This window comes from Trachurus japonicus, chromosome 6 (genome assembly GCF_045865225.1).
Source record: "Trachurus japonicus isolate A0001 chromosome 6, Traja_1.0".
Classification (NCBI taxonomy): domain Eukaryota; kingdom Metazoa; phylum Chordata; class Actinopteri; order Carangiformes; family Carangidae; genus Trachurus; species Trachurus japonicus.
This window is the reverse complement of record NC_140912.1, coordinates 38539715-38567181: the sequence shown is the minus strand read 5'-3', so window position 1 is coordinate 38567181 and position 27467 is coordinate 38539715. Positions and strand designations below refer to the sequence as shown.

The window sequence follows — 27467 nt, the reverse complement described above, 5'->3', positions numbered from 1 at the left end:
AACGCAGGCGTCCCCGGGTTCGAAGCCCACGTCGGGCAGACCTTTCCTGCATGTCATTCCCCCTCTCTCTGCCTCCCCCTTTCCTGTCTATCTCACTATGTGCTATCAAGTAAAGGCATAAAAGCCAAAAAATATACTTAAAAAAAAAAAAAATGATGTGAAGACAGTTAGTCCTCGAACAATCAACACATCCACGTGTTGCAGTTAGATGAGTGGATATAAAAGGTGCAGGAAGTAGAAACGACCGTCAGGGACAGCGAGGAGTCTGGCTCGATTCCACGTCGATGTTAGAACAGAATGAACGAGCTTGGATCCACGCGTACATCTGGATTTTAGCGTACGCCATGTTTCAGTAGGAAATCCAACAAGTCTTTGTACATGAGGCCCCTGGTTCTGGTTCTGGTTCTGGACCAGGTCTGGTTCTGGTTCTGGTTCTGGTTCTTTCCTGACTCTGTCCTGTGCTCAGATTAATTTCAGGTGTAAGCCGTCCTTCAGAGAGCCGGGGTCTCGTTCAGTCAGGGAGGTGAGTCTACCTGTGTGATGTCATCACCTCTGTCACATGGTCACTCACCTGTCACTCACCCGTCACTCACCTGTAACCAGGGGCGTCTCTAGGACTTTGACACATCCGGGGCTTAGGGGCTAACCCTAACCCAGAAGAGTTAAGCAGATCTGCACGCGCCGAAATTTTTAGACATAGAGACAATCTCCATCACCGGTGAAAAAGGTGAAAACAATGCAATCCCATAACCACAGATCATCAAATCAGTCCCTCCAGGAATTCGCAATGTTGTGATCGCAACAATTAACGCAAATTCAGCCAATCCCCGCAAATTTTTGCGATCTTGCAATTTTGTACAATCACCGCAACTTTTCCGCAAATTTGACCAATTGTCGGTGCTTTCCACGTAGGGCCGGAGTGGAGCAGCCGGCGGCCAGGTGCCTCTTCCCCCATCCTAAGGCCCTGGCCCTGGACTTGAGTAGCCACCCTCCCCTTTTTATTCAAAGACTGGACTGTTTTAATGGCATTTTAAAACAGTTCTTTTACCACGATTTTTAAACAGACATTTTAATTAAAAGTAAAACAACTTTCAACTTTATATAATTTTCCTGTGCCTTTCTTAACAAGTGAAAAATTGCTGGTATAACAACATGACCTCACATTATTTTGTGACATTTCAAAATTTTCAATTTTCCTTTGATTTTTAATTATTCAGAACAAAAATGCAATTTCTTTTTTGCAACTTTCGCTGTCTCCCGCAATTTAATCGCAACAAAAGCGCTTAAAACATCGCAACATGCACCGCAATTTTTTCAAAATGTGGCCGCAAAATCAGGCATTTTAGGCCGCAACAATCACAAAAAAAGCCCGCGAAATCCTGGAGGGACTGATAAATGAATGACCCATTTTGAATTTAGTTTGCACCCATGTACTGACATTAGCTAGCTAGGTAACAACAGGAACACATTGTTTTTCCATGTAACACATTAGCAGCTACAGCTAGCTGCTATCATGCATGAGAAAGAAAATAAACTGGATGGTTCGACGTTATAGCCTAACATTAACTTTAGCTACTTTCCTCTCTAGAAGAAGCCCAAGCGTAATTTATTTTAGGTACACAATTCTCACACACTACAATTGCATTTACAGACAGATGCTAATAATAACAGATCATTTTTTTCCTATGTAATATCAACTAGCTGCTAGCTAGCTCTACTTCCCTCTAGTAGTTCCAGCTGCAACACTCTTTTAGAAATTAAACATTTTTACATCATTTCTATTCCCATTACCTCTTTGACTGCTGACCACCTTTGGGGGGAAAAACATGGAAATCTTTTTTTGTGACATCTTGTTACACTTCAGCTGCTACTAGCTACCCAAAGACAGCTGAACAGCTAGCTGTTGTCAAGCCTGTTGTCACCGGAGACCTGGAGGTGTTAACCACTTGTGTGCCAAAGCCAAAGTAGTGGCTTTTAAAAAAAATAAAATAATAATTGTTACTCAAACCTGTCCAAAAACACTGTTTTATCGAAGCATCAACGTAAGAAAACCGTAGTTTGAGGATGTGATCTTAAAAAAAAGAAAGAAAGAAAGAAAAAAATTATTATTATTATTTTTTTTTTTTTTTGAAAATTAATATTCGGGGCTAATTAAAAAACATTCGGGGCTTTAGCGTTTTAGCCTAGGGACGCCACTGCCTGTAACTCACCTGTAACTCACCTGTGTTTCAGCCCAACATGGTCAGACATCACTGGGTCCACAGGAGGCGTCAGACAGGGAAGTGTCGACAATGTGGGAAGGTGAGTGTCACCTGTCCGTCACCTGAACATTCCCCTGAACATTCACCTGAGGACAGGTGCAGTGACCTCACTGCCCCCACCCCCCCTCCCCCCACAGGGTTTCCAGCAGAAGTTCTCGTTCCACAGTAAAGAGATCGTCGCCATCAGCTGCTCGTGGTGTAAACAGGCGGTAAGGTGACGCACCTGAAGCTAACTGAGCTAACTGGGCTAACTGGGCTAACTGAGCTAACTGGGCTAACTGGGCTAACTGGGCTTGTTTTAGTTGTTTTATTTGTTAGGATCCCCATTAGCTGCGCTCTAGAACGCCGCTAGTCTTCCTCGGGTCCACTGGGCTAACTGAGCTAACTGAGCTAACTGGGCTAACTGGGCTAACTGGGCTAACTGTGCTAACTGAGCTAACTGAGCTAACTGGGCTAATTCACCTGTAACTCACCTGTCTGTGACTTCCTGTCTGTGTTTCAGTATCACAACAAGGTGACGTGCTTCATGCTGCAGCAGATCGAGGAGTGCTGCTCTCTCGGAGCTCACGCTGCGGTCATCATCCCCCCCACCTGGATCATCAGGGTCCGCCGACCACAGGTACACACACACACACACACACACACACACACACACACACACACACTGGATTTTCCATTCCGTACAAACATGGCGGCACAAAATGGCAACACTCTCTAAGCAAGACCCTTGTTATATACAAAATAATAATTACAAGGCTACGAAAACAAAACAGATTTTATTTTATAGCGATTATACATTTATACAAATATATTAATTGGTAGTGTATTCAGATTTCAACAATAAACCTGGACAATTATTACACACTGGACCTTTAAGAAAAGCTTTAATCCACCTGTTCATGGAGCCTTTTTATTGGGTTTGGACTCTGAACTGAATCTGATCAGAACATTTGGCTCCATGTGAACACGTCCAGACACTCTGACGTTTCTGTATCTTCGTCCTTCAGTCGTCTCTGAAGTCCAGCAAGAAGAAGAAGAAGACGTCTCTGAAGGGCAACAAGTCCAGTAAAAAGGGAACTGAGGTGAGGAGGTCAAAGGTCACACATCCCAGAGGGTATTAACGCAGCATTTTAGTTCAGGTCAAAGGTCAACGTCATCTGCTGCTTTTACTGTTGTCGCCTCAGATCCAAGATGGCCGCTGGAAGCCCTTCCTGGTGAAGCCCCTCCCCTCTCAGCTCATGAAGCCTCTGTTGGTGTTCGTCAACCCGAAGAGCGGCGGGAACCAGGTGAGCTAGCGTTAGCATTAGCATTAGCAGCGTCTCTGTCTGCACAGGTGCAAACTGGAGCTAGCATGCTAACTGGCTAGCCCAGTTTTAGCATCGTCAGAGCGTCGGGTGTTGACCACTTGCACAGTGTAGTGTGACGTACTTCTGCTTTACGAAGTTACGGTCCGTTTATTTCAGGCTGTCGACTTTAGATTAGGCTACATAACAACACTTTAAAGGGACAACCAGGAGTTTTGGAAAGCGAAGTGTTTTCATACTACATTTCCCATGAGCCTCCGCGCGCACGGTGAAATTCTTGGACCGGCGCAAGACAGACTCATGTTTTCATTCATCAAGAATTAAAGTCAGAGGTTGGAAGACGATCAGATACCGTCGTAGTTCCGACCATTAACGGCGATTCGGCGGCGTTATTCTCATGACTCGCCGGGCAGCGAAACCGACCAGCGTTTCAACCATTAATTAAAATAACAAAATAACGATACAAAACGATACATTTATTGAAAATGGAGCCATTAACAAGTGTGGGTAGCGTAGATTCATCCACATTAACGTGAGACTTTTTTATAACCAAATAGAAACTCCTCGTTTTCCCTTTAATTCTTAACGGTTATTTTTGTACATATTTGACAAGTGTCCTTTTCAACTATGTGATGTCATTCAGACAGTTTGGTGCGGAAACAAGTGATAAATGCAACAGTGTTACAACCGAGTCCTCTTGGTCCGGTGTGAAAACGACCTAAGTCCTCCTCCATGAGAGCTAAGTGGCAGGTTAATTTCAGGCGGGACAGTTTACACAGTAATTTAAAACAACTAGCTGGACATGTGGAGTCTAAATCCCTTAGGCAGCAGTGAGGTTGGGGATTTACTCGTGGCTTTAACAAGCTTATCAACATCCGTCACTTTCAGCTTCAGCAGGGTGGAAAATAGAGCCAAGGCCACCTCAAGCTGACACTAGAATTACTACTAACTACTACAACTACTAACCTCTCCTACTATTACTACTACTATTACAAACTACTAAACCCCCCCCTACTACCACTACTACTACAAACTACTACTAACCTCTCCTACTACTACTAACTGTATTAACTACTGTAATGGAGGTCCGCGGGTATAGTCACAGTCACGAGGTACCAGTGAGGTGAAGTGATGGCGTGTGGCGGTTAGCAGTTAGCAGTTAGCGGTACTGAAGTTAAACTCACTCGCCCATAACAAAAAGACGTGCTAATCCACTTGCCAAGGTAACTGTCCTGCGGTGCAGAGACCCGGGTTCGAAAGCCACTCAGGTCAGATAACATCGGTCACTCTAACCTCTCCTACTACTACTACTACCACTACTAACTACTACTAACTCCCCCTACTACTACTACTACTACTACTAACCTACAATACTATTAACAGTATGTATAGACCTTTTCAGAGAGTATAAACAAATACAGGTGTTACCAAGAATACTAATTAAGGCTCCATTCCATTTAGTGTAGCAGAGCGTTTTCTAATGAGCCACACCTGTCTTTGTTTATACTCTCTGAAAGGGTCTATATAAACAACCATGAAGAGTTAAAGTGTAATAATAAACTCAGCCAGCGCTGTGATGACGTAATGGCAGCCTAAAGTAAACGGACCCTAACCTGGTAAAGCAGAAGTACTACGAGTCACTACACTGTGCTAGTGGTCAATGGAACATGTTTCTGAACGTGTTTACCCGTCGTCCCGTAGTAGAAACACAGATCTGCCTCTGCTGCCTGTTCTATTGCAGTGAGGTCACAGATGTGAGGTCACAGTGATGTCACAGATGTGGCTCCGCCCCTCCACCTGATGATGACTTCATCTCTTCCTCTTCTTCTTCTTCTCCAGGGAGCGAAGATCATCCAGTCCTTCATGTGGTACCTGAACCCCCGGCAGGTGTTCGACCTGACGAAGGGCGGGCCCAGAGAGGGGTAAGCCCCGCCCACTCATCCTGATTGGTCGTTATAACTAATGCTTATTATCATCACTGTGACATCACTGTGACATCACACCCCTCCTGCTGTGTCCTCAGACTGGAGCTCTATGCCAAGGTGCCCAACCTGAGGATCCTGGCCTGTGGAGGGGACGGGACGGTCAGTTCTTCTGCTTCTACAGTTGTGTCTCAGTTCAGGGGCTGCATCCTTCGGAGGTGGATCTGAAGGCCGATGACGTCACAGCGCTGCGTGAAGGCTGTCGAAGGCTGTCGAAGGCTGTCGAAGGCTGTCGAAGGCTCCTCCAGATGCAGCCTCCAAATGCGTCCTCCTTTCCCCTGCATTCGGAGGATGCATCGCTACTATCCTTCGCGGCCTCCCGTATCCCAAGATGCTTTGCTGCACCGTTGTTGTTATTTTAGCAACCTAGCCGCTAGCTATCGAACGGTAGCAGCTCTGTGCTGTAGCCACGGTAACCCGGCTCTGTGCTGTAGCCACGGTAACCCAGCTCTGCGGCCGGTTTGGAGGTGTGGCTGCCCGCTGCTGAGCTCTGCTCTGGCTGCACAGGTGAGGAGCGGAGGCAAAGCATCTGAGTGTGACAACTTTTAATAAGAAAGCTCTGAAAACACATCACTCTGCTCTTTATTCTCTATTCACTTAACAGCCTGAAGCTTAGCCCCCCGGCTGCTGTTCAATGGTTAGTTTATTAGTATATTAATGATAACTTCCCTTGTATTTATTCTACTTCTTTAAAAAAAAAGAAGTGAGGAGCGGTAGAGCCGCTGCAAGCGCCACTTTTAAATGTTTAACGTTAGGCCGTTGTTTACGTTGGGATCAGGAAATGCTCTGAAGGCTAGACCGTCACATTTACAGACAGTTGATGAGGAGGAGGAGGAGCCTCCGAAGCCGTTTCCTCCGGAGACCGTGTAGGCTGGGTCCTCCGAAGGCTGCAGCCCCTGAATTGAGACACAACTTACATCTTCATCTCTCTGGTTCAGTTTGTTTTCACTGTGAAACGACCATTTTGGCTCTGGCTCCCCCCAGTGGAGGAATCACAGCACTGCACACAGCTCAGCTCAGCACGGTGTGTGTGTGTGTGTGTGTGTGTGTGTGTGTGTGTGTGTGTGTCTCTCTGTGTGTGTGTGTGTGTGTGTGTGTGTGTAGGTTGGGTGGATCCTGTCGGTTCTGGATCAGTTGAATCTTCATCAGCCTCCTGTTGGTATCCTTCCTCTGGGAACTGGGAACGATCTGGCTCGGACGCTCAACTGGGGCGGAGTGAGTTCTACTGGTTTATACAGGTTTATACTGGTTTATAACTGGTTTATACTGGTTTATAACTGGTTTATACTGGTTTATAACTGGTTTATAACTGGTTTATACTGGTTTATAACTGGTTTATACTGGTTTATAACTGGTTTATACTGGTTTATACTGGTTTATAACTGGTCTATACCGGTTTATACTGGATTATAACTGGTTTATACTGGTTTATACTGGTTTATACCAGTTTATACCGGTTTATACTGGTTTATACTGGTTTATAACTGGTTTATACTGGTTTATAACTGGTTTCTACCGGTTTATAACTGGTTTATACCGGTTTATACTGGATTATAACTGGTTTATACTGGTTTATACCGGTTTATACTGGTTTATACTGGTTTATACCGGTTTATACTGGTTTATACTGGTTTATAACTGGTTTATACAGGTTTATACCGGTTTATACTGGTTTATAACTGGTTTATACCGGTTTATAACTGGTTTATACCGGTTTGTACTGGTTTATAACTGGTTTATACTGGTTTATACCGGTTTATACTGGTTTATACCGGTTTATACTGGTTTATAACTGGTTTATACCGGTTTATACCGGTTTATACTGGTTTATACCGGTTTATACTGATTTATAACTGGTTTATACTGGTTTATAACTGGTTTATACTGGTTTATACTGGTTTATAACTGGTTTATAACTGGTTTATACTGGTTTATACTGGTTTATAACTGGATTAACTGGTTTATACTGGTTTATAACTGGTTTAACTCCTCTCCTCTCCCCCCCCTCCTTCTCCTCCTCCTTTAGGGCTACACCGATGAGCCCATCACTAAGATCTTGTCCCATGTTGAGGACGGGAACGTCGTCCAGTTGGACCGGTGGAACCTGAATGTGGAATCGAACCCTGAGGCTTCGGACGACGGAGACGAGCACCAGACAGACAAGGTCAGAGGTCAGAGGTCAGAGGTCAAAGGTCAGAGGTCACGTCCCTCCCTCCTTCACTTCTCCTACTCACTATATAGTGAATTCTATATAGTGAATTCTACATATTGAATACTGTATAGTCAATTCTATATAGTCAATTCTATATAGTCAATTCTGTAAAGTCAATTCTATATAGTCAATTCTATATAGTCAATTCTGTATAGTGAATTCTATATAGTGAATTCTATATAGTCAATTCTGTAAAGTCAATTCTATATAGTCAATTTTATATAGTCAATTCTGTATAGTGAGTTCTATATAGTCAATTTTATATAGTCAATTCTGTATAGTGAGTTCTATATAGTCAATTCTATATAGTCAATTCTGTAAAGTCAATTCTCTATAGTCAATTCTATATAGTCAATTCTGTATAGTGAGTTCTATATAGTCAATTCTATATAGTCAATTCTGTATAGTCAATTCTATATAGTGAATTCTATATATTGAATTCTGTATAGTGAATTCTACATAGTGAATTCTGTATAGTGAATTCTACATAGTGAATTCTGTATAGTGAATTCTATATATTGAATTCTGTATAGTGAATTCTACATAGTGAATTCTACATAGTAATTTCTGTATTGTGAATTCTATATATTGAATTCTTTATAGTGAATTCTACATATTGAATACTGTATAGTGAATTCTGTATAGTGAATTCTATATAGTCAATTCTATATAGTCAATTCTGTATAGTCAATTCTGTATAGTCAATTCTATATAGTCAATTCTGTATAGTGAGTTCTATATAGCCAATTCTACATAGTCAATTCTATATAGTCAATTCTGTATAGTGAATTCTATATAGTCAATTCTACATAGTCAATTCTATATATTGAATTCTGTATAGTGAATTCTATATATTGAATTCTGTATAGTGAATTCTACATAGTGAATTCTATATAGTGAATTCTGTATTGTGAATTCTATATATTGAATTCTGTATAGTGAATTCTTCATATTGAATTCTACATAGTGAATTCTATATATTGAATTCTGTATAGTAAATTCTATATATTGAATTCTGTATAGTGAATTCTACATAGTGAATTCTATATATTGAATTCTACATAGTGAATTATATGTATTGAATTCTGTATAGTAAATTCTATATATTGAATTCTGTATAGTAAATTCTATATATTGAATTCTTCATATTGAATTCTACATAGTGAATTCTATATATTGAATTCTACATAGTGAATTCTGTATTGTGAATTCTATATATTGAATTCTGTATAGTGAATTCTATATATTGAATTCTACATAGTGAATTCTATATATTGAATTCTGTATAGTAAATTCTATATATTGAATTCTGTATAGTGAATTCTACATAGTGAATTCTATATATTGAATTCTACATAGTGAATTCTATATATTGAATTCTACATAGTAAATTCTATATAGTGAAATCTGTATAGTGAATTCTATATATTGAATTCTTTATATTGAATTCTACATAGTGAATTCTGTATAGTGAATTCTACATAGTGAATTCTACATAGTGAAATCTGTATAGTGAATTCTATATATTGAATTCTACATAGTGAATTATGTATAGTGAATTCTACATAGTGAATTCTACATATTGAATTCTATATAGTGAATTCTACATAGTGAATTCTGTGTAGTGAATTCTGTACAGTGAATTTTACATAGTGAATTCTTTATCATGAGTTCCATATAGTGAATTCTACATAGTGAATTCTATGTGGTGAGTTCTATACAGTGAATTTTACATAGTGAATTCTATAGATCAGATCAATGCCGACCGTGATCCGTGACCGCAGTGCATTATGGGATATGTGACTTGCTTAGTGACCATGGGTTGTCCACTGCTTTCAACTAAGAGTGGACTATAGAGGATATTAATATATTAGTAGTGAGTAACCATCATGGAGGAGTCTGAACCCTAACCCAGTGAGTCTGTTCGTCCCTTCAGCTTCCCATCGACGTCTTCAACAACTACTTCAGTCTGGGCTTCGACGCCCACGTCACGCTGGGCTTCCACGAGTCCAGAGGTCAGTCACACACACACACACACACACACACACACACACACACACACACACACACACACACACACACACTCATCACTCTGTTTGTTTTCTAGAGGCGAATCCAGAGAAGTTCAACAGCCGCTTCAGGAACAAGATGTTCTATGCTGGGGTGAGAGTCCAGACGGAGACTGGTTATACTGGTTTATACTGGTTTATAACTGGTTCTACTGGTTTATAACTGGTTTATACTGGTTTATACTGGTTTATAACTGGTTCTACTGGTTTATAACTGGTTTATACTGGTTTATACTGGTTTATAACTGGTTTATAGCTGGTTTATACTGGTTTATACTGGTTTATAACTGGTTCTACTGGTTTATAACTGGTTTATACTGGTTTATAACTGGTTCTACTGGTTTATAACTGGTTTATACTGGTTTATACTGGTTTATAACTGGTTTATAGCTGGTTTATACTGGTTTATACTGGTTTATAACTGGTTCTACTGGTTTATAACTGGTTTATACTGGTTTATAACTGGTTTATAGCTGGTTTATACTGGTTTATACTGGTTTATAACTGGTTCTACTGGTTTATAACTGGTTTATACTGGTTTATACTGGTTTATAACTGGTTCTACTGGTTTATAACTGGTTTATACTGGTTTATACTGGTTTATAACTGGTTTATAGCTGGTTTATACTGGTTTATACTGGTTTATAACTGGTTCTACTGGTTTATAACTGGTTTATACTGGTTTATAACTGGTTCTACTGGTTTATAACTGGTTTATACTGGTTTATAACTGGTTTATAACTGGTTTATACTGGTTTATACTGGTTTATAACTGGTTCTACTGGTTTATAACTGGTTTATACTGGTTTATACTGGTTTATAACTGGTTCTACTGGTTTATAACTGGTTTATACTGGTTTATAACTGGTTCTACTGGTTTATAACTGGTTTATACTGGTTTATACTGGTTTATAACTGGTTTATAGCTGGTTTATACTGGTTTATAACTGGTTCTACTGGTTTATAACTGGTTTATACTGGTTTATACTGGTTTATAACTGGTTCTACTGGTTTATAACTGGTTTATACTGGTTTATAACTGGTTCTACTGGTTTATAACTGGTTTATACTGGTTTATACTGGTTTATAACTGGTTTATAGCTGGTTTATACTGGTTTATACTGGTTTATAACTGGTTCTACTGGTTTATAACTGGTTTATAACTGGTTTATACTGGTTTATACTGGTTTATAACTGGTTCTACTGGTTTATAACTGGTTTATACTGGTTTATAACTGGTTTATACTGGTTTGTACTGGTTTATAACTGGTTTATACTGGTTTATAACTGGTTTATATTGGTTTATTCTGGTTTATAACTGGTTCTACTGGTTTATAACTCGTTTATACTGGTTTATAACTGGTTTATGCTGGTTTATAACTGGATTAACTGGTCTAGCTGGTTCTGCTTCTTAAACTGACAGTTATTCTGAATGATTCTCCTCCTCCTCCCCCTCCCCCTCCTTGTGTGTGTCTGTGTGTGTGTGTGTGTGTGTGTGTGTGTGTGTGTGTGTGTGTGTGTGTATGTGTGTGTGTGTTGCAGACGGCCTTCTCTGACTTCCTGAGTGGCAGCTCCAAGGATCTGGCCAAGCACATCAAAGTGGTGGTGAGTGTTGTGTTGTGGTCACATGACGCCACTCTGCTCTGCTCTGATTGGCTGTTTTCTGACACGGTGGGCGGGGCTTGGTGACTGCTCTGTTGTGACATCACAAAGACACAAGATGATTGACAGATGATTTAACACCAGAACCGCCAGCGACTCCCCGACCGTCACATGGAATCATGAGAATGAATCATCAGCAGTGGTGGACAGTAATGGAGTAAATGTACTTGAGTACTGTACTTGAGTACATATCCAGAGGATTTGTACTTTACTTGAGTATTAGATTTCTTTGGTACTTATTACTCTTACTTGAATACATTTCCAAGACAAATATTAGTACTTTTACTGGAGTTAATTAGTAGGAAGGCTGAAAAGTACTGGTTACTTTCAGGTCTTTTTCTAAAATCCTATTGGACACAAGCTGTGTTTGTCTGTGAAGGAAACCCTAACCCCTAAAAGCAGCACATCAGTGCAGCTGAGCAGCAAAGAGTTCATTCTCACTAACAAGAGTTAAAAGCTCCTTACATTCATTTACAAACTATTAGAGTCATTCACTGATGTGAAGAATAAGACATTTACTCTGACTCGAGTAACGTGTTGACTGAGTAGTAGTTGACATAGATGTTGTACTCTTACTCAAGTAGCTACTGGGGTCGAGTACTCTGTCCAACTCTGGTTGTCAGTGTCGGTCCTTCTTCATAATGTGTGTGTGTGTGTGTGTGTGTGTGTGTGTGTGTGTGTGTCCTCAGTGCGATGGCACAGACCTGACGGCTAAAGTCCAGGACCTGAAGCTCCAGTGTCTCCTGTTCCTCAACATCCCCAGGTTCGTCTGTCACCGGTCCACGAGTCGGCCAATCACAGCTCACTTCCTGTCTGCTCCTCACTGACCCGTGTGTGTGTGTGTGTGTGTGTGTGTGTGTGTGTGTGTGTGTAGGTACTGTGCGGGCACCGTGCCCTGGGGTCATCCCAGCGAGCATGACTTTGAACCTCAGCGCCATGACGACGGCTTCATCGAGGTCATCGGCTTCACCATGACGTCGCTGGTCAGACGACTTTATTATTGATTTACAAAATACACAAACAGTGCATCGAACCATGTGATCACACTGATAACAACAAAATAAATACAGACATAAACAGAGATTAAAAATAATAAGTTAGCTGAAGAAACTGCTGAGGCAATGTTGAAAAGGCTAAAGCTAAAATATAAAACTTGAAGACTGTGAGATGAATGTCTTTCTATGGGCGAAAGGAAGAAAGAAGAAAAAGAGGGGAAAAAGAGACAGAGGGAGAGGGATGAAAGAGGTAGATAGATAGATATAGAGAAGAGTAGAAAGAAAGAAAGAAAGAAAGAAAAGAGGGAAAAAAGAGACAGAGGGAGGGGGATGATAGATAGATAGATAGATAGATAGATAGATAGATAGATAGATAGATAGATAGATAGATAGATAGATAGATAGATAGATAGATAGATAGATAGATAGATAGATAGAGAAGAGTAGAAAGAAAGAAAGAAAGAAAGAAAGAGAAAGGGAGTAGAAAGAAAGAAAGAAAGAAAGAAAGAAAGAAAGAAAGAAAGAAAGAAGAAAGAGAAGGAAAAAAGAGACAGAGGGAGGGAGATGATAGATAGAAAGAGGTAGATAGATAGAGATAGAGAAGAGTAGAAAGAAAGAAAGAAAGAAAGAAATAAAGAAAGAAGGAAAAAGAAAGAGAAAGGGAGTAGAAAGAAAGAAAGAAAGAAAGAAAGAAAGAAAGAAAGAAAGAAAGAAAGAAAGAAAGAAGAAAAAGAGGGAAAAAAGAGACAGGGAGGGGGATGATAGATAGAAAGAGATAGATAGATAGAGATATAGAAGAGTAGAAAGAAAGAAAGAAAGAAAGAAGGAAAAAGAAAGAGAAAGGAAGTAGAAAGAAAGAAAGAAAGAAAGAAAGAAAGAAAAAAAGAAGGAAGGAAAAAGAAAGAGAAAGGGAGTAGAAAGAAAGAAAGAAAGAAAGAAGAAAAGGAGGGAAAAAAGAGACAGGGAGGGGGATGATAGATAGAAAGAGATAGATAGATAGAGGTAGAGAAGAGTAGAAAGAAAGAAAGAAAGAAAGAAAGAAAGAGAAAGGGAGTAGAAAGAAAGAAAGAAAGAAGAAAAAGAGGGAAAAAAGAGACAGAGGGAGGGGGATGATAGATAGAAAGAGATAGATAGATAGAGATAGAGAAGAGTAGAAAGAAAGAAAGAAAGAAAGAAAGAAAGAGAAAGGGAGTAGAAAGAAAGAAAGAAAGAAAGAAAGAAAGAAAGAAAGAAAGAAGGAAGGAAAAAGAAAGAGAAAGGGAGTAGAAAGAAAGAAAGAAGAAAAAGAGGGAAAAAAGAGACAGAGGGAGGGGGATGATAGAAAGAGATAGATAGATAGAGATAGAGAAGAGTAGAAAGAAAGAAAGAAGGAAAAAGAAAGAGAAAGGGACTAGAAAGAAAGAAAGAAAGAAAGAAAGAAAGAAGAAAGAGAAGGAAAAAAGAGACAGAGGGAGGGAGATGATAGATAGATAGAAAGAGGTAGATAGATAGAGATAGAGAAGAGTAGAAAGAAAGAAAGAAAGAAAGAAAGAAAGAAGAAAAAGAGGGAAAAAAGAGACAGGGAGGGGGATGATAGATAGAAAGAGATAGATAGATAGAGATATAGAAGAGTAGAAAGAAAGAAAGAAAGAAAGAAAGAAAGAAAGAAAGAAAGAAGGAAAAAGAAAGAGAAAGGAAGTAGAAAGAAAGAAAGAAAGAAGGAAGGAAAAAGAAAGAGAAAGGGAGTAGAAAGAAAGTAAGAAAGAAAGAAAGAAAGAAAGAAAGAAGAAAAAGAGGGAAAAAAGAGACAGGGAGGGGGATGATAGATAGAAAGAGATAGATAGAGGTAGAGAAGAGTAGAAAGAAAGAAAGAAAGAAAGAAAGAAAGAGAAAGGGAGTAGAAAGAAAGAAAGAAAGAAAGAAAGAAAGAAAGAAAGAAAGAAAGAAAGAAAGAAAGAAAGAAGAAAAAGAGGGGAAAAAGAGACAGAGGGAGGGGGATGATAGATAGAAAGAGATAGATAGATAGAGATAGAGAAGAGTAGAAAGAAAGAAAGAAAGAAAAAGAAAGAAAGAGAAAGGGAGTAGAAAGAAAGAAAGAAAGAAAGAAAGAAAGAAAGAAGGAAGGAAAAAGAAAGAGAAAGGGAGTAGAAAGAAAAAAAGAAAGAAAGAAAGAAAGAAAGAAGAAAAAGAGCGAAAAAAGAGACAGAGGGAGGGGGATGATAGATAGAAAGAGATAGATAGATAGAGAAGAGTAGAAAGAAAGAAAGAAAGAAAAAGAAAGAGAAAGGGAGTAGAAAGAAAGAAAGAAAGAAAGAAAGAAAGAAAGAGAAAGGGAGTAGAAAGAAAGAAAGAAGAAAAAGAGGGAAAAAAGAGACAGAGGGAGGGGGATGATAGATAGAAGATAGATAGAGATAGAGAAGAGTAGAAAGAAAGAAAGAAAGAAAGAAAGAAAGAAAGAAAAAGAAAGAGAAAGGGAGTAGAAAGAAGAATTAGCAGAGGATGTTGACTTGAAATACAGCTCCAGTTCTTTCATGATGGTCACACACACACATGCACCAGCTCAGTGATGTCATCAGGAGGCGGTGTGAGGTCAGAGGGTGTGACCAGCAGCGTGTGTGTGTGTGTGTGTGTGTGTGTGTGTGTGTGTGTGTGTGTGTGTGTGTGTGTGTGTGTGTGTGTGTGTGTGTGTGTGTGTGTGTGTGTGTGTGTGCAGGCCACGCTGCAGGTGGGGGGCCACGGCGAGCGGCTGCTGCAGTGTAAACAGGTGACTCTCACCACGTCCAAGTCCATCCCCATGCAGGTGGACGGAGAGCCGTGCCGCCTGGCGCCGTCCGTCATCAGCATCTCGCTGCGTAACCAGGCCAACATGGTGCAGAAGACCAAGAGGAGGGTGTCCATGCCGCACCTCAACGAGTACGACCCACACACACACACACACACACATCACTAGGGAGGGGTAGGGGAGAGCCGGGTCGATTGATACACGGGACGATTGATACACAGCGATTTCCTCGAAAACCACACAAGCTTGAGCCGTCAGATTTCGTCACTACCTTCAGCACTCAACACCGACCAATCCCGGGAAAGCTTGTGAAATTACGTCACGCCATTCAAAAGTTATTAGCGCGAACCTGTTTTTGACTACAGAAAGTAAAATGTTAGGTGCGGTAGTTTTTTTGTGATCAAAAGTTGTATTGTGTGTTTCATGCAATAATAATATAACCTAACAACAGATGAATTCGTACATAAACAGGTCCTAACTATGCAATGTCATAGTTTTGAAGTTTAGAGGCAAAACAGGTTGAAGTGTCAGTAGTCGCTGCAGCTGTTTCAACTGTCCCTCACGCCACCGTGCGTAGTGATTGTGGTCACACTGCACGATCAATATCTGTATATAAATCACTGAATTAATACCCTATTGTTCTGCAATGAACAACAACCGATTTGAATGAACAACATGTATTTTTAATAAACACCACATATTTTTAATGAACAAAACGTGTTTATGACATGAATCAACAGATATTCAGCAAAGTGAGGGGTAAATGCCGAGGGTAAAATGACAATATGTTCAACTGTGTCTCCATAAACATGACTTAGGACAGGGAAATAAGTAAATTAAATGAAAATGCAGTCGTCCAACAACTCGTACAAAAGAAGAAAGGTGAGTTTAATCGAAATGTGGATCTTGACAATTACGCACGGGACAAAAATATTTATTTGACCTATTTATATTGTGAGAAATGATGTGACATTTTGGCAATAACGAGTCCACTAGTATGTTGTCTGATATGCTGCATAAAAACGAGAGTAATGTCAGTAGTTTCTGTTTAAAACGCTGTTTCAACCGTCCCAACGACCCGCATAGGTGGGGCGTTTGAGACAAATGTCAACTTACGTTCAAAGTTATAAAACAGCGCGATCATCCAACATATGTGTTAAATTACACTTGTAACTAAGAGAATACACATGTGAGTTGTTGATCACATGATAAAAATGTTTGTGTACATAACGTCATCTTTGAAAAAGACGTCTAAATGAAAAGTGTATCAATCGACCCGGCGCTCCCCTACAGACTAGTCGTGTACAGCCAGTTCACTATTTGTGACCCGTTCTATCAAAATGAGTCGGATGTCGCAACGTTCTATTTTTAGATAATCAGCTGGAAAACCCATAGAAAATAAAAAAAAAATGTTTTACCCTAATTTCAGAGCAATGACATTCAAAAACAATCTCCCAAAGTTTCACAGTCCAGATAATTGAGAAAAGGCACGTAAATGATGATTAAAGGGGAACTAAACCCCTCAGTTTTGGATGACGTGCTCTAAGCTTGAAATTCAAAAAATGCCTTGATTATGGGCGGGACTCCAGGAGCACTCTCCGACCCCCCCTCCCCCCTGCGCCCCATTCACACCCGCAAAATCACACAAAAGAGAAAAAAAAGTAATAAACACACATCAACACTTCTGCTAGCGCTAACGAGCTACTAACGAGCTACTCTAACAGCACTAGTAGCGTGGACACTACTAGGAGAGGACGCCAGAGCCGTGACACAGCATCTACAGCTGATCCGCCGGCTCGTTAACTCGTTAACGGCTCGTTAGCTCGTTAACGGCTCGTTAGCGCCGGCCGCACTAACGATTCCCGTTCAGGCAGCTGTTAGCAGCCGTTAGCCGCAGCAGAGCAGCTAGAGCGCCTAGCAACCGTTAGCGGCAGGCAGCAGCCGGTGCTGATTGGTCGGGGAGCTAGTGGCCGGTGACGAAAGCTGCCTCCAAAACGTCATCTGCCTCCATCTCAGCCAATAGAAAAATTCGATTGTAATAGCCGTGTTTCAACCCATAGAGGGCAGTCACTCTACATTTTTACTACAAAATACACCAAATTGAAATATTTTGACTAAAATGTCAAAAGTTGGACCAGAATCAACTGACAACACTACCTTATACCCAAATACATTTGTTTTCAGCAGAAAAAAGTGGTTTAGGGGTTTAGTTCCTCTTTAAAGTTGACCTGCAACTTAAACCCTCTGAAAATGAGTGTTGCTTCGGTGCAAAACATGAAATATCTTCTGAACCGTTCATGATAGAGACGAGCTGTAAACTGCATCTGAACCGCGGGATTCTCCGCTTTCCCACGGTCATTGAATGGTGCCTCTATGGCGAGCAGGGACGGGTACAGAAACAGATGCTAAACCGAGTAGCATCGACGCTAACAGAGCGTAGCATCGACGCTAACAGAGCGTAGCATCGATGCTAACAGTGCGTAGCATCGACGCTAACAGAGCGTAGCATCGATGCTAACAGAGCGTAACATCGACGCTAAACGTAGCAACAACACAACGCTTGCACATGTTTTACAAAACATCAACAAAACATGACAACTTCTGAACCGTTTATGATAGAGACGAGCTGTAAAAAGCATCTGAATTGTGAGATTCTCTGCTTTCCGAGGGTCATTGAATGGCGTCTCTATGACAACAAGTGACCGTATAGGGTGCGTGTAATCACGTGGTACAGGAACAGGCGCCAGAGTCACTGGCAAAAACTTTAACTGCAGTTTTCTCAGGTTTTAGAACAGAATAAGAGAGTGAAAGATCGTAATTCAAATGGCCACATCTAGAAAACCATCAAATGTAGCTATGACTTTGACTAGGGTATCATTTTAAAGCTTATTTTCTCCTCTTTCCATTGATACCAAAATCTCAACTTTGAAATTTGGGTCACTGTGACTCATTTTGATGGATCAGGTCACATTTGCATTCGAGTTCGGATTCGAGCTTTTAAAAATAACCTTGGTATCGTTATTCATATTCAGAAAACGGGAGTCGGCGCACACTGCAAAAACTCCAAATCTGTCCAAGAATATTTGTCTTATTTCTTGTCAAAAGTTTCAGTATTCATATTACTTAAATTAATATTCAGTTCAACTTGCGCGTCAGGAAATGCCTTAAAAATAAAAAAGTTTGTATGTTTTCATTATTTAAGTTCTGGTTTGTTACCAGATAAAACCTAAACGATCCATCCATACACATCACATCACTGGACCTGTGTGTGTGTGTGTGTGTGTGTGTGTGTGTGTGTGTGTGTGTGTGTGTGTGTGTGTGTGTGTGTGTGTGTGTATGTGTGTGTGTGTGTGTGTGTGTGTGTGTGTGTGTGCAGCCAGCAGCCGCTCCCTGAGAAGCTCCAGCTCAGGGTGAACAGGATCAACATGGCCGCCTACGAGGCTCTGCACTACGACAAGGACCAGCTGAAGGAGGCCTGTGAGTGACATCATCACACCGATGACGTCACACCGATGACATCATCCACACAGTCGTTACGTCATGCTGCGTTCAGGACGACTCTGAACTCTGAATCTCCCCGTTGAAACCTCAGAGTTCAGAGTTAAGAGCACTAGAACCAGTCGGACTGAGATGAACTCACGTAGCTGAGACGTTAAAACATCAGAAAGACACAAAACTATTTAAAGGGACAACCAGGAGTTTCTATTTGGTTATAAAAAGTCTCATATTAATGTGGATGAATCTCCGTTACCACTTGTTAATGGCCCATTTTCCATAAATATATGGTTTTGTCTCTATGGTTATTTTGTTATTATTAGTGGTGGTGGAAATGCTGGGCGAGCCGACCAGCGTTTCTTTACTTTCGGTTTCGTGGCGAGTCATGAGAATAACGCCGCCGTATGAATCTCCGTTTATGGTGGGAACTACGACGGTATGTGATCGTCTTCCAACCTCTGACTTTAATTCTTGATGAATGAAAACATGAGTCTGTCTTGCGCCGGTCAAAGAATTTCACGGTGCGGAGGCTCATAAATGTAGTGTGGAAACACTTCACTTTAACAAAACTCCTGGTTGTCCCTTTAACAAAGAACGTTACAATCTGGTCGAGCATCAGAATCACATGACTCCTTCCACCTGTCTGTTGCCACAGCGACGCCTCTCGGTGTCATCACGGTTCCCGGGGACAGCGACTTGGAGACGTGTCGTCTGCTCATCGAGCGTCTGCAGGAAAACCTGGACCAGGTAGATCTGAGAGTGTGTGTGTGTGTGTGTGTGCGTGTGTGTGTGTGCGTGTGTGTGTGTGCATGTGTGTGTGTGTAGTTAAAATCCAACAAAAGCTTCATCCCATCTGCCATAGCTGAACTAAATAAGACAATGAAAAGAACAAAACCAGGGGGAATGTACATGTAAAGGTGGGGTGCAGGGTCTTATGTCTTATGTTCTTATGTCTCTATGTAATTGTGGTGTATGAAATGTGGGAATGAATGTAAATGAATGTAATTTGCACTTCTCAAGGCCGTTTGTACGCAATGGTGAAAACAATTTTCCTTGTAAAGGACAAATAAATTCAGTGTGTGTGTGTGTCTGTCTGTCACACACTGAGTCACTTCCTGTCTTCTCCTCCAGGACTGTGACGTGATGAGGGGCGAGTGTCCGTCCTCACAGAAACTCTCCATGAAGTGGTGTTTCCTCGACTGTGAGTTCACACACACACACACACACAAAACCAAGACCAGACTTGTGTTTTCAAATGTAGCCTCTTTTTTTTTTATTTTTTACAGTACGTCAATTCTACATGACTTGTTAGGGCCACGGGCCATCGCACCAGGCACTGGTAGTGCACTCTTATAACCTCAAATATACAAAATCAGAATAAATCCAACAAATCTAAATTATTTATCCCCTTATGTGTAATATACAACATGGCTCTAACAGTAAGAGACCAGTGAGAGCTTTAAAATAAATCAAACCCAGTGTCTCTCAGGTCTGTTAGACAGCGAGGGCCGTTCAGCTTTAGAGTCCAGATCAGAACTGTAGCTCGTTAACGACCTCTAACCTCTGACCTGTGCCTCTCGGTGTCCAGGTACGACTGCAGACCGCTTCTACCGGATCGACCGGGCTCAGGTAGGAAACCTAAACCCTGACCCAGTGTCAGCTGGTCTGTGTTGTAAATCTCCTCCCATCACTAACTATATAGTGTGTTCAACATGTTGTAGTGTTGTTCGAATTCTCCGTGATTAATTTCACCCACTATGGACGACAAAACACCCACAATGCACCGCAGAATTGAGTGAACAACCAATGTACACTACTTTCTACTCCCGTATGTATCCCACAATGCAATGCGGTCGTGTTTTGCCAGAGAAGAAGAGGAAGCTAATTAGCATGTTAGCTAGGATTTCTTTAGGTTATTTAGCAGTAAACTCTTGGCTCCGTTTGCCTGAGCAGCAGGAGTTGGGCAGCAGCATCCCAACAATAACAGGCAGCATTAAATCAATCTGATAAAGAAACTGTAGTAGAATATGGAGGAAATACCAGCTAACGAGCTAAGCTAATAGCCACAGCTAATGAGCTAAGCTAATAGCCACAGCTAACCAGCTAAGCTAATAGCCACAGCTCACGGTCGGGACACACAACAGTAGTCGACCAAACCAAACTTCATATTTCAACAGTTTATTGTAGAGAAACACAACCACACAGAATCACATCCTCTAATGTTCCTGTAAAGTGTCGGTTTTTATTATTTTATTTTTATGTGTCCGGTTTGTTTACATGATTCTGGGTGCGTCTGCTACGTAGCAGCAGTAGGCTAACACGCTAACACCTGGAGCATCAGCTGACACAACCAGGTTCAGAGAGTCTCTCCTCCCGTCGTTCCCGTCGTTCCCTACATCATCTACATGATGTAGTGGAGAGGGAGTGAGTGGATGATTTAAAACACAGCTCTGGTCTCACCTGGTCTCACCTGGTCTCACCTTGTCCTGGTCCTGACCTTGTCCTGGTTCTGCAGGAACACCTGAACTACGTGACGGAGATCTCCCAGGAGGAACTCTACATCCTGGACCCGGAGCTGGTCTCCAAGGAGACGGTGGGAACGTCCCCCGGGATGCCGGACCTGGTGGACTCGGAGCGCCAGGACCAGCAGCGGCAGTTCTCCTTCCCGTCCTCGGACACGCCCAGGTGAGTGGGCGGGGCCGGCTCGCGCTCCGGGCCAATCAGAAAGCGGCGTTCGGAGCGTGAGCCGACGGCTGTGTGTGTGTTTCAGGACCGTGGCGTTCCAGAGGAGGCGTGTCTCCAGCGACAGCTCGGTGGCCGACGGCCAATCACAGAGCTCCAAGACCACGCCCCCCAGGTGTGTGTGTTACCTGTGTGATTTGATGTGTGTGTGTAACTGTACTGTCTGTGTGGCTCCTGGTGGATTGTTTATAAACATGTTAACAAGCTCTGGCCTGAGGATCAGAGGTTACCACGGCAACTTGAGGTGGTTACCACGGCGATAGGGGCCCCCCAGGCTGAGGCAGACAGAAATGTGGAGAAAAAGAGTGATTTTCTGCCTCTGCACAGGTCTCACATTTAGGCTTACTGTGACAAAACGGTAACTCCTATCAGAACAAAACACAGACTGTGAGCGTCACAAGGACGTCCTGAACAATTTGGTGTGATTCTGGTGTTTCTACAGTAAATATTTTGGAGACACTTGCAATTTTAAAACAGGGGTCTGTTCTGCTTCTCTCAGAAAATCTTAGTATTGGAGTGAATGAGGTGCAGAGACAGACGCGGCCGCACTCAGAGGCTGATAATTCAAATTCTGTAAGTCTCTCTGATATTTTGAGCACATTGTGAGAAACAGAACAAGTTTGTCTACAAATTAGGAAAAAATCACGTGTGTAGAGTGTAAATTATGTCCAGGAGGAGTGTGGAAAGAGAAAAGTTTCAGAAGATTTCAGACAACTTCTCCCACTCTAAGCGATGATGTCACGCAAATGATCATGGTCATTGATCAGTGATTGATCAAAAACTATATGACCTATCAAAACGTGGAATAATACGCCAATACACAAGACTTGTGTCTACTGTTTAAAGTTTAAATGGAGTCTCTAGGTGAAAGTATGCCTGAGCAGTAGACGTTTGAAAAACTCAGATGATTGCTCTTTTTCGCTCTTTTTTTTTCAGCCCGTCCCATTGACTTCAATGCAAAATTTTGCACAGTTTTCCCTACAACTATTTGGACCAGTGCTCGGTGCAATTGCCCCGTGGCCCTAATTATGTTTGTTCATGTCTGTGACATCACTCTGTTTCTCTGTGACATCATCCAAGCAGACAGGAAGTGGTCCAGCTGCTACAGTGATGTCATAGTGATGTCATGTTGAACATGTGACTAACCCCCCCCCCTCTCTGTGAAGGAGGAGGTCAAAGGTCGTCAGTGTTCATCGCTCCAACACCACGACCTGGTACCGCTCGGTTCTCTGGTTCTGTCCTGGTTTTCTAGGGCTTTGACATTTGCCCAAAAAACCATATTTGAACTTTGTTTGTTTATTAATATTAATATAATAATATAAAATAATAATAATATTAATATTTGAATATTTATTGATCATATTTTGACCCCCCCCCCCACGAAGTGATCGGACCGTGTATAAGTTTCGCTTTCACTGCGCACTGCTGTCATGCATGCGCACTTCTCTGTGTGTGTGTGTGTGTGTGTGAATGCCAATAAGAAACAGCGCTATGCAGAGATGAATGAACGGATGACATGCGGCGGTGGTCGAATTATATTCAAATAACGAAGTTCGATGTCAAAGCGCTAGTTCTTTCCTTTTTTTGTTTCTTTTTTTTGGGGGGCCTTTTTACCTTTATTGGATAGGACACAGTGAAAGGAAAGGAAAGGGGGAGGCAGAGAGAGGGGGAATGACATGCAGGAAAGGTCTGCCTGACACAGGATTCGAACCGGGGACGCCTGCGGTGAGGACTGTAGCCTCTACATGGGGCGGTCGCTCTAACCACTGCGCCACGCACCGCCCTAGTTCTTTCCTGTCCTGGTTCTGTCCTGGTTGGTTTGGTTGGTTGGTTGGTTGGTTGGTTGGTTGGTTGGTTGGTTGGTTGGTTGGTTGGTTGGTTGGTTGGTTGGTTGGTTGGTTGGTTGGTTGGTTGGTTGGTTGGTTGGTTGGTTGGTTGGTTGGTTGGTTGGTTGGTTGGTTGGTTGGTTTTACTTTATTAATCCCTCTGAAGGGAAATTGATCGTCACTCTGTACGTACAACATCCAACACACAACACTACAACATGACGAGCAGTGACACCTCAGGCAGAACAATAAGTGTGCATGGTTCTGATGTTCTGGTGTAGTTCTGCAGGTCTCATGGTCTCTGGTCTCCTTCTCTCTCCAGTCCGTCTGGGTCGACCTCGCCTCATCCTGACAAAGGAGCAGAACTCATCAGCTGCATCGAGGCCGAAGACCTGGACCGGGTCAGTAGTCTACCTTTATTCTGAAAGGGCTTTAACACAAACGTCTACCTTTATTCTGAAGGAGCTTTAATACAAACGTCTACCTTTATTCTGAAGGAGCTTTAACGCAAACGTCTACCTTTATTCTGAAGGAGCTTTAACGCAAACGTCTACCTTTATTCTGAAGGAGCTTTAACACAAACGTCTACCTTTATTCTGAAGGAGCTTTAACACAAACGTCTACCTTTATTCTGAAGGAGCTTTAATACAAACGTCTACCTTTATTCTGAAGGAGCTTTAATACAAACGTCTACCTTTATTCTGAAGGAGCTTTAATACAAACGTCTACCTTTATTCTGAAGGAGCTTTAACACAAACGTCTACCTTTATTCTGAAGGAGCTTTAACACAAACGTCTACCTTTATTCTGAAGGAGCTTTAATACCTTTATTCTGAAGGAGCTTTAACACAAACATCTACCTTTATTCTGAAGGAGCTTTAACACAAACGTCTACCTTTATTCTGAAGGAGCTTTAACACAAACATCTACCTTTATTCTGAAGGAGCTTTAACACAAACATCTACCTTTATTTTGAAGGAGCTTTAACACAAACATCTACCTTTATTCTGAAGGAGCTTTAACACAAACATCTACCTTTATTCTGAAGGAGCTTTAACACAAACATCTACCTTTATTTTGAAGGAGCTTTAACACAAACATCTACCTTTATTTTGAAGGAGCTTTAACACAAACATCTACCTTTATTTTGAAGGAGCTTTAATACCTGTATGTGTGTGTGTGCGTGTGTGTGTGTATGTGTGTGTGTATGTGTGTGTGTGTGTGTGTGTGTGTGTGTGTGTGTGTGTGTGTGTGTGTGTGTGTAGTTGGTGCAGCTCCACCAGCAGGGGGCGGAGCTCCAGCTGCAGGACGCCGCCGGCTGCTCGCTGCTGCATCACGCCGTTCGAGTCGGGAGCAAAGAAATCACCAAGTACCTCGTCGACCACGGTGAGAGACATCCAGAGGACACCACAGCTGCACTTTTCAAAATAAAAGTCTTGGAGGAAGAAACTGTCAATCACTCACTAGTCGCCCTTTAACCTGGACTTTAGCTCCGCCCCCTCTGACTTTAGCTCCGCCCCCTCTGACTCTCACCTGTTTGTTTCTGTCACCTGTAGTTCCCACGTCGCACCTGGACGTCACCGAGAGAGACACGTGAGTCCCCTCCAGCTGTTTCATACCATGTTTTTATTTTATTTTATTATTTTTTATTCCTGTCTATGTGTTGAAGGTTTTTACAGAGGGGGTTGTTGATATATCATTCATACAACATTTTATTCCAAAAAATAAAAAGCGAAATTAGACTTTTTTAGGGCTGGTTACAGAGTGATAAAAAGAGATATCCACAATCCTCCTCTGTAAAAACTAAAGACTCTAATGTGTCAACAAGATAAAACAAAGCAGCTTTATCTATTGTTCAGATTTATGTTCTGGAAATATATGCAAATTAGCGCATATTTAATTAGGCATCGCCTCATTTACATATTTAAACATAACATTTGACAAAACTTGTAAAACAAAAAATATTTGTCTTAATGTGATATGATAAACTTGGGAAGTTTCATGGTTATCACTGTTCCCTCTCAGGTGTTTTACTGCTCCACCTCTTTGCCCAGAAGACAAAAAAAGTTGCACACTCAAATATCCCCGACTAGTTTACTGTTTATTTCTCCCTAATGTGGCTTTGAACTGTGAAATGTCTGACCTTAACCGTGGTCTGTAGTGCAACTAACTACCATTTAAGTTTTTGCTTGAGAATTATTATTACTGTTCATATCAAGATGCTTCTGCGCCAAGAGTCGATGACACCAACTTGATGTTAGTTTTTTTTTTTCATATTGTTCATATGGCAATAAATGCAAACTCTACTCCAAAACAATATGTGACCCGTTCCATCAAAATGAGTCGGAAGTCGCAACGTTCTATTTTTAGATAATCAGCTGATAACATGAAAAACCCATAGAAAATCAAAAAAAAAAAGTTTACCCTAATTTCAAAGCAATGACATTCAAAAACAATCTCCCATAGTTTCACAGTCCAGATAATTGAGAAAAGACACATAAATGATGATTAAAGTTGACCTGCAACTTAAACCCTCTGAAGATGAGTGTTGCTTCGGTGCAAAACATGAAATATCTTCTGAACCGTTCATGATAGAGACGAGCTGTAAACTGCATCTGAATCGCGGGATTCTCCGCTTTCCGACGGTCATTGAATGTTGCCTCTATGACGAGAAGGGACGGGTACAGAAACAGATGCTAAACCGAGTAGCATCGACGCTAACAGAGCGTAGCATCGACGCTAACAGAGCGTAGCATCGATGCTAAACCGAGTAGCATCGACGCTAACAGAGCGTAGCATCGATGCTAAACCGAGTAGCATCGACGCTAACAGAGCGTAGCATCGATGCTAAACCGAACGTAGCATTGATGCTAACCCGAACGTACACGCTTGCACATGTTTTACAAAATGTCAACAAAACATGACAACTTCTGAACCGTTTATGATAGAAACGAGCTGTAAAAAGCATCTGAATTGTGAGATTCTCTGCTTTCCGAGGGTCATTGAATGCTGCATCTATGACAACAAGGGACCGTATAGGGTGCGTGTAATCACGTGGTACAGGAACAGATGCCAGAGTCACTGGCAAAAACTTTAACTGCTATTTTCTCAGGTTTTAGAACGGAATAAGAGAGTAGGAGATCGTAATTCAAATGGCCACATCTAGAAAACCATCAAATGTAGCTATGACTCTGACTAGGGAATAATTTTAAAGCTTATTTTCTAATCTTTTCATTGATACCAAAATCTCAACTTTGAAATTTGGGTCACTGTGACTCATTTTGATGGATCGGGTCACATATAGTATTTTGTTCTCATTAACTGTAACTGGAGCAGCCTAGGTAATGTTGTCAAAATAAACTGTTATTAATCATTATAGTAATAGCCAGTTGTATTGAGGAGTTGGAGAGGTGAGGCCATAGCACCAGCAGCTCATCAGGGGAGATGAATTTCTGCTCAGGAGTTTTGAAAATGAGAGGGAACATTGATGGTGAAATCTGTTAGTTGAAATTTTTACCCTATCCACCTGTAGTGTCTCCCCTTAAGTGACATGTGTGTGTGTGTGTGTGTGTGTGTGTGTGTGTGTGTGTGTGTGTGTGTGTGTGTGTGTGTGTGTGTGTGTGTGTGTGTGTGTGTGTGTGTCTGTCTCTCTCTGTGTGTGTGTGTGTGTGTGTGTGTGTGTGTGTGTGTGTGTGTGTGTGTGTGTGTGTGTGTCAGCGGTGAGACGGCGCTCCACAAAGCGGCTACTTCCTGTCAGAGGAGCATCTGCCACTACCTGGTGGAGGGCGGAGCCTCGCTCGTCCAGACTGACCTGCAGGTGAACGTCTGACTGTCATCATGTGTTCATGTGTTCATGTTGGTGGGAAACAGCCTCTATCTGAGGGGGGGGGGGGGGGCTCAGCGGGGGCTCAGCGGGACAGCTTCCTGCTGTATAACCCCCCCACCCACCCCCACCCCCCCTCACACACTTTAAATGGATGTGACCCACTTGTGTAAAGTGATTAATGTGTGTGTGTCAGTGAAAGACGAGGCGCCGCAGGAACCGTCCACACACACAAAGACTGCAGCTCCCGTTGCCATGGTGAAGCCTGAGGAAACAGGAAACAGCCCATAATCTCAGTTCTTCTGCTGCTGCTGCTGCCATGAGAAGAGTTTGTGT

General features: G+C 41.8%; 1 protein-coding gene across 1 annotated transcript in view; it reads left to right on the top strand.

Annotated features, from left to right (window-relative positions):
• Positions 1–27467, top strand: part of dgkzb (diacylglycerol kinase, zeta b) — a 37459-nt gene that overhangs the window by 5784 nt on the left and 4208 nt on the right. Inside the window, exons 5-31 of the mRNA XM_085780326.1 lie at positions 467–523; positions 2233–2301; positions 2399–2470; positions 2764–2880; positions 3269–3343; positions 3446–3547; positions 5405–5487; positions 5589–5649; positions 6652–6762; positions 7574–7711; positions 9696–9774; positions 9867–9922; positions 11371–11433; positions 12180–12253; positions 12365–12473; positions 15178–15377; positions 18623–18723; positions 19397–19488; positions 19873–19942; positions 20330–20370; positions 21257–21426; positions 21512–21598; positions 22650–22715; positions 23632–23710; positions 24574–24694; positions 24865–24901; positions 27026–27125. Coding sequence (XP_085636452.1) covers positions 467–523; positions 2233–2301; positions 2399–2470; positions 2764–2880; positions 3269–3343; positions 3446–3547; positions 5405–5487; positions 5589–5649; positions 6652–6762; positions 7574–7711; positions 9696–9774; positions 9867–9922; positions 11371–11433; positions 12180–12253; positions 12365–12473; positions 15178–15377; positions 18623–18723; positions 19397–19488; positions 19873–19942; positions 20330–20370; positions 21257–21426; positions 21512–21598; positions 22650–22715; positions 23632–23710; positions 24574–24694; positions 24865–24901; positions 27026–27125 — 2430 coding nt within the window. The remainder of the gene's footprint in view (positions 1–466; positions 524–2232; positions 2302–2398; positions 2471–2763; positions 2881–3268; positions 3344–3445; positions 3548–5404; positions 5488–5588; positions 5650–6651; positions 6763–7573; positions 7712–9695; positions 9775–9866; positions 9923–11370; positions 11434–12179; positions 12254–12364; positions 12474–15177; positions 15378–18622; positions 18724–19396; positions 19489–19872; positions 19943–20329; positions 20371–21256; positions 21427–21511; positions 21599–22649; positions 22716–23631; positions 23711–24573; positions 24695–24864; positions 24902–27025; positions 27126–27467) is intronic.